General features: G+C 41.2%; 1 protein-coding gene across 1 annotated transcript; it reads right to left on the reverse strand.

Annotated features, from left to right (window-relative positions):
• Positions 1-1,310: 1,310 nt before the first annotated feature.
• adsl (adenylosuccinate lyase) lies at positions 1,311-7,540 on the reverse strand. Its single transcript, XM_066642184.1, has 13 exons — positions 7,260-7,540; positions 5,584-5,787; positions 5,413-5,457; positions 5,191-5,270; positions 4,914-5,085; positions 4,788-4,834; positions 4,583-4,673; positions 3,930-3,999; positions 3,677-3,824; positions 3,236-3,326; positions 2,949-3,038; positions 1,680-1,856; positions 1,311-1,536 (listed from the first exon to the last, which is right to left on the reverse strand). Exons 1-13 carry the CDS (start codon positions 7,404-7,406, stop codon positions 1,450-1,452), a joined length of 1,449 nt encoding a protein of 482 aa, XP_066498281.1. The 5' UTR covers positions 7,407-7,540; the 3' UTR covers positions 1,311-1,449.

The raw sequence follows: 7,540 nt of genomic DNA on the forward strand, positions 1-7,540 counted from the left end.
CCCTGAGTACCCCAACCACCCACTGCATCACTAACTCTTCACAGGGGTCATCAGGTAGGCACCTCCCATCTGTGTTTCGCTAAATTATGCCCAAGATACCAAGACCCAACCCCCTCCAAGCCAGCTTTACAGTCCTACTTTACCCTATATCATCAACAACCGCAAATCCACACTGGCCTCCCTGGTGACTAAGGCTGTACCTAGCCCCACTGATACCATTAATGCATACTCAGTGCCACCAGTTCCACATGAACTTCAGGTGCTACATCACCAACAACCACAATAGCACCACTACAATGCATTTCCCCATTTCGGTCTTACATGTGGCTGCCTCCTGTGTTCCTTCACCTCAGCTGCCAAGCCTGCATACTTCAGCTTCTTCCTTTTGAATGCTTCATCTCCTGCATCCTCAAATGGAACTGTTAACTCTGTGAAATAAACTATTCGTTTACTTTCAGAGTACAGCACCATGTCTTGTAATTTTCAAATAGGGTCTAAACATTCCCACTATCTAAGATTTTGCGGCGTTGGAGGGACGGTGTATGTCACTCCCAGCAAAAACCTAATATGACAACTCCAGATCTTCAGCTTCTATAGATCCACCCATCGAAGCCACTGGCCTTGTTTTGCCTGCGATGCTGGTGTTGCTCACTGTGCCTTCTTAATAATCATGGGTTAAATTAAATTGTAACTGTAATAAGGAATACTTGTGATTCTAATACTAAGATCACAGGATTCAAAAAGCCAGACAAAGCACAACAATGAGCAGAGCCATCACTTTTTTTCAGCCAATTACCTGTTGGTTCTGAAACTGAGATCCCTGATTGTTTTGTAAGATTTAAGTAGCCAACCAGAGCACAGCAGTGGAGTGGACTAGCCTGTCAGTGTGTAGCTAATTTGAAAGATAAAACCAGCTTGATCTGAAGATGCTTTCATCTGGCATTCACATAAAGACAATGTGATATACAGTAAGAGCAAAAAAAGGGGGGGGGGAGACAAAAACACACTGAAATACCCACACTTTTATAGTGTAAACCATAGTAGTTCAAAGTACAGTTTGCCATTTGGTGTTGAAATTGATTTAAACTAATTACTGACTCCAAATAATAGTAGTACCAGGATGAAAACAGACATCTTCCATCTACACAGTCTTGTAGAAGATGGAGCCAAGTCTTGTAGAAGATGGAGTTCTACCACACGTCTCTAGCTGCCAGGCTATAAACCCTTAGCTAAAAACAGGCTAAATATATCAATGTGTGTACATAAAGTTCTTTGTAAATGGAAGTAATAAAATACCATGACTCATCACATACACAACAAAACTTTAATGTTTAATGTGTGCATGTTATGTTTCAGATTGTTTGTGCAATATGACAACAATCTGATCGCATTACAAATCATACACTGTCGTTCAGCTTTGGTGTCAAAACAGAACATTCTGATTGTGCCTTAAAGCTCCAGTTCAATCTTAACATCCATTTTGCTTTTATAAGGCTCTAGGACTGGCTTGACTTCCTCTGCAAGAAACCTGGCCACCTGAAAGAGACAGAGTGCTTTATACAGGAACACTCAAACACAGACTCTTCTGCTTTTATATGTAATGCTATATTTTTAAATCAGTGAAATTCATTTTAAACTGCTGCGGAATTAAATCAACCCTAAATCAATCCCATCAATACCTGTTGTGGGGCTCGTCCAGTGAAGGTTTTGGGGTCTAGAAGAGCATCTAGTTGATTGAGAATTGGAGTGAAATAGGGGTCTGCTTGGACTCTAGCCAAAAGGTCATTATCTCCTCCTTCCTGCTTTACCACTGCTGCTGCCTGCTGAGACAACACTCGGATCTTCTCATGGCAGTCCTGTGGTCGCAAGAGAGGGGTGAGAGGGGTGTACACATCACAGCTCAGAGGATTATTGGCAGCCCTCTCCCTTTCCTGGAGAACTTGTATAGTACTCATTGCCTCAGGAGGGCCCAGAATATTTTCAGGGACCCATCCCTGACACTCCCTTTTTGAGCTGCTACCCTCTGGCAGATGTTACAGGGCACAGAATAAGCAGATATATGCTAGAGCCGAGGGCGGCACGGTGGCGCAGCAGGTAGTGTCGCAGTCACACAGCTCCAGGGGCCTGGAGGTTGTGGGTTCGATTCCCGCTCCGGGTGACTGTCTGTGAGGAGTTGGTGTGTTCTCCCCGTGTCAGCGTGGGTTTCCTCCGGGTGCTCCGGTTTCCTCCCACAGTCCAAAAACACACGTTGCAGGTGGATTGGCGACTCGAAAGTGTCCGTAGGTATGAGTGTGTGAGTGAATGTGTGTGTGTGTGTCTGTGTTGCCCTGTGAAGGACTGGCGTCCCCTCCAGGGTGTATTCCCGCCTTGCGCCCAATGATTCCAGGTAGGCTCTGGACCCCCCGCGACCCTAAATTGGATAAGCGGTACAGATAATGGATGGATGGATGCTAGAGCCGTTATTACACTTAATAATGCACAACTACTGAATGAGGATGAGCAGTGCACTGATTTATAAATGTTTTTTTATTTGTTTTTATTTGTTTTATTATTTATATGTTACTTGTTCTCATATATAATGAATATAAATGAATAAAGGAATCCTCTTTTTGCTCTGTTACACTTTAAATATTCATATTCCATTAGTCTTTTTTGACTTTTATTTTATTCTGTTTTGTTGGTGATAAAAAACAATGCAAAAAACTGAGAGAAATGAACAGACAAAAGAAACTTTAGATGCAGTGCTGATAAATATTGGATGTATTAAAAAGTTGCCTTGCAGTATTGTTCCTCCTTACCTAAGCAATTTTTGGACCTACTATTTCTGTACTTTTACTCTAAGCTTAAGCTACTTTACCAACCTCTGCTTTTAACATACAAACATATAACATTTTGAAAAAATAAAGATTATTAATTTGTTTGAAACATAGAGGGCTTTTTCCTCCTACCTGTCTGTTTCCTCCAGCCTTCACCATAGCCATGATGATGTTCTCAGTGGCCATGAAAGGCAGCTCATGACGAATATGCCTCTCAATCACCTGCAAAGTGCAACAAAGACAAGAGATTGAGGAGAAACAGACAGGAGAACCAGCACATGAAAATAATTTGAGAAAACAAAAACATGGAATGGAAAAAAAATGGTTAGAATATTAAATATATGAAAATAGAAAATATAGAACAGTGAAGTTGTTAGTAAATGACTGTCCAGAATACAGATGTGCACACACAAACATACCTTAGGGTAGACCACCAGCCCCTCAGTAATATTCTGAAGAGTGCTAAGGATGATGTCAGCTGTAAGGAAGGACTCCGGTAGAGAGATTCTCCTACACATACACAACACAGTAGTGACAGAGGTACACTGAGCACATGTATGCCATAGAAAATATACGGTTCTGCCACAAGATTTGGCCCCATGAACAAGTCAAATATTACTATATCCAAAAGGCTCTAAAACTTATCCAGTATCAACTACAAATAAATTAATGAGCCGACCATGAACTGCAGTTGACCAAAATAAAATAAGTGGTTTTATATGCACACAGATTACAGCTAGGGCATGGTACTCTATCTAAATATAATTAGAACCATTTTTTTGTAAGATGTGTGTGTAGAAAACTGTGTGGAGTGTTTTGGGTGTATAGCTGTGTGTATTTCTAGTAAACAATTCATATACCTGTTAGCACTATCATCTAGAGTCCTTTCCAGCCACTGCACAGATGCAGTATGCAAAGGGTCTGACACCAGCGCCATCAGGTGGCGAGCCAGACTGCAGCACCGCTCAGCACGCATTGGGTTTCTCTTATATGGCATGGCACTGGAGCCTGGATACGTTACACATTTACATTAAACATTGCAGCACATTTAACTTAAAACACATTAGTTCCATGCAAGATAACTGAAACGCATAGATTAAGCCTTTAACTTGCCTATCTGCTCTTTCTCAAATGGTTCTTCAATTTCTTTCAAATTAGCCAGGAGACGAATATCAGTACAGATCTACAACAACAGACGTAAAAGAGAGAGGCTTAACAGAGGTCAGAGACAGTAGAGTTACACTCTATTCGGTTGTCTGTGCTGCTGTGTATATGTATTTCCATGTTTGAAGCAGCACTCAAGTGAACAAATTCTGTCAACTTTAACAGATATAAACTCTGATTTTGTTGTAGTACCAAAGTCCCACTAGATGACAGTAAACCAGACTGCCCAGGCATAAAGATTAGAAACCACTGGTGATTTTTTTAAAACTATGGCAGTGACTAACTTGTATCTTTACTTGACTGTAGCCTGAAGAATTAAATCATTAAACAACTATGGCGTCTGTTAATTCCTTTCTGTTTGGCTAATGTAACAACACAGCTCGAAATGACCTGAGAACAGATGTTATGTTATTCCAAGGTTTCCTGAAATGCTGCAGCAGTACACAATCTGTCAATGACCAATCATAGCAGCCTGTCTAAAATATAGTCTAAGAAGTAGTAATATAACTCAGCATACAACTTGCTTTAACCCATATATATATATATATATATATATATATATATATTTATTTATAATAGGTCAATATAAGTGGTAGACTAACCTTGTGTACAGTTGCTCCTAAGCTGGCCAGCACAGACAGAGAGTCAATGTCCACTTTACGACTGTACGTCTGTCCTGTGACCAAATATGACCTGGAAGAGAATGGTAAAGTCACACACAAGCAACTATAAAAATATATTTAAATATGGTACCAGTGACTGAGAAGTGACTCTCAAATGACTATCAAGACTTTCACACACACTTACTTCTTAAAACCAGCCATCTCAGTTACCTTCCTGTCCAGTTCCTCCACCTGTGAATCATATGAAAGATTAAAATTAATTAACCCAGTAATTAAGGCACTATGACCAAGCATTATATTTTGTCTTCACCTTGTCATGGCCCCCCTGGAAGAGCTGCAGGAAGCTAGCCTGGGTACCTGTGGTACCTTTGACCCCCCGGAAACGCAGATCATCTCGAGCCCTCTGCAAGTTCCGCATGTCCATCACCAAATCCTGAAGCCACAAGCATGCACGCTTCCCTACTGTAGTTAACTGAGCTGGTCTAAGAGTGGGGTGAGAGACAGAGAGAGAGATTGTGTTAAAAAAAATAATTAAAAAAAACAGTTATTAAAAATAAAAAGATGGTTAGGAAGAGCGAAAAACTCACTGATAGTGAGTGAAACCTAGAGTTGGCAAGTCAGCATACTTCTCTGCAAAGTTAGCCAGCCTGTCAATAACACGGGCCAGCTGGAAGAAACAAGAGAGCATGAGAATATAATTTTAAAAAAGTACAAACACAACAAAAGCAAAAAACTAAACCGCCAAACACAAAATTACCACCCCAATATAGCAAAATTGTGATGCTAAATTGCCAATAAACAGAACTCACCTTGGGCAGCAGAATGTCAAATCCATCCCGTAGCATAATCAAGTCCTAGACAGAATATAGGTTGGCTCTGTATTAATGTGTTTGTCAGTGTGAATTTTTGTCCTTATGACAATGTAAAAAATTCAAATATAAAACACGCTGAATATGGATTTGCACTAAACTGTCCCTCACCGTGTTGTCACCCACGTAACAAGAAGTGGCACCCAGGTGAATGATAGGAGCAGCGGTCGGACAGCAGTTGGCGAACGTGTGCACATGGGCCATGACATCATGCCGAAGCTTTTTCTCCTCCTCAGCCGCCATGGCAAAGTTAATGTCTTCCACATGAGCCTCCATCTCACTCACCTGAGCGTCTGTGATGGGCAGCCCCAACTCCTACAATGGGAAAGACAAATCTGAACAACAGCTGTCTCCTAACCTCATGCAGAAAAATTACAGAACCCCCCCCCCCACACACACACCCCAACGCCCCATCCCAACATACACACAATACTCACACTGTAACAACTTACATTCTTAACAGTCTAACACTCCTTTATGTCTAGAGAATAATAAAAGTAGCCACACACAGAGTAACATCAATAGAAAAACAGACATCTCCAGAGGTATCAGACTTGCTTACAGAGCATGCCTCTGTTCAGCACTTTCACTAACTGATAAAAGTTGGTCCTGCATGTGACCAGGGGGGTTATGGTCACTCAGCAGTTTCTACTCTCTTTATGAAACGCAGTGAGGACTTCATTTTGTAGTTTACGAAAGGCCAGCAATGATCAAAGTAGCAGACCACAGACATGCACCACTAACAACTCACTAAAGTAAAAACACTGATAGCTTTTAGCAGTTGAACTTAAAGATTGGTTGTTTTTGTATCAAAATTAGACATTCATATGGTTCGTTCTTTAAATCACTAATGTGGAAATCATTTAATGACCAGACATTAAGGTCAATTAGCAATCACAGGAAGCCCAGTGGAATTCCATTCCTTTAAAATGTAACTTTTCAAGCTGTGAATGAGCTCACTTTATTACCGAAATTCATAATATGGTTTAAACATTTCAGTAGTATTTTAAACAGTCAGATTTCTGTGAAATACTCTCCTATAAGCATGGTTTAGACTCTGAACTTTTATTCAGTCAATCAACAGGACATGCCCAAACTGTCAGGATCAGACCAAGTGCAAGAATACACTAAATTACCACATTTTTTGTCTCCTCACATACAACATTTTCCTTAAGCCAAGGGTATTAATAGAGAGTATGATTTGCTTCACTAAAGTTACAGCGCCTAATCTTAGGGAGAGTTTTACACCACATGATAGAACATTTCTGTAAGGATTTGATTGCAAATGTTGCAATTTATTTCCAGATCACAAATGGGACCACACCTCATACCAAAGGTACTGAATTCAGTTCAATCACTCAAGGAAACACTTCCAGTGCTAGTGAGCATTATACTCTTCTGGTCCACACTTGGCATTGGGAACTGTGATCTTAGACTGCAGCTGAATGCCTATTACATGGTCATGTCTTTCTGTGGAGATTATACAACCTGTGTGCGCACAATAGTTGCTCTGAAAGTTATTTCAGGGGAGTAATCCACACAACAGGTATTTACAAACTGTTGGACGTGCAAATAAACATGTAAATGCAGATATTCACCAACACAAACCAGTGTATAAGATGGTGTCTAGCTCCCAATGTACAAAGCTCTGCTCTTACAAATTGCAGGACTAGCTATACTTAGCAGCCAGCAACCTGAGCTAAAGGTCAATGACTTCGTAATTTGGACCCCCAAGACACAAGCACTAATAACTAGCAAACGGCAAGATGACAGCCACGGTGTCCCACCATCTCAGCCTTGGCGAGGTATATCCACAGCTTCCTCCAGGTTGTGAATTTCTTCCTGTCGCTGAAGTTGAAAGCCATCTCTTTACTGGCGTAGCGGGACACCAGCGGAGAGCGGTACTTCACAAACTCGTCCCCTGTTCCTTCCATTCCTCCAGCTGCTCGATACACAGGACTTCCACTAGAGCAGCTCAGTTACAACAGCACAATGAGGACCGCTTTCTCACTGACTCCACTTTCACTGCTGTTGACAGGAAGACTCATTACTGCCACCTACAGCCACA

The sequence above is a fragment of the Hoplias malabaricus genome, chromosome 13 (genome assembly GCF_029633855.1).
Source record: "Hoplias malabaricus isolate fHopMal1 chromosome 13, fHopMal1.hap1, whole genome shotgun sequence".
Classification (NCBI taxonomy): Eukaryota; Metazoa; Chordata; class Actinopteri; order Characiformes; family Erythrinidae; genus Hoplias; species Hoplias malabaricus.

Excerpts from the sequence above, each read along its gene's own strand:
- adsl (XM_066642184.1), bottom strand. The coding sequence starts at position 7,406 with ATGGAAGGAACAGGGGACGAGTTTGTGAAGTACCGCTCTCCGCTGGTG. Across the intron at positions 1,857-2,948 it reads AGGCTGGAGGAAACAGACAG|GACTGCCATGAGAAGATCCG; the intron begins GTAGGAGGAAAA and ends TTGCGACCACAG. Across the intron at positions 1,537-1,679 it reads CTGGACGAGCCCCACAACAG|GTGGCCAGGTTTCTTGCAGA; the intron begins GTATTGATGGGA and ends TGTCTCTTTCAG.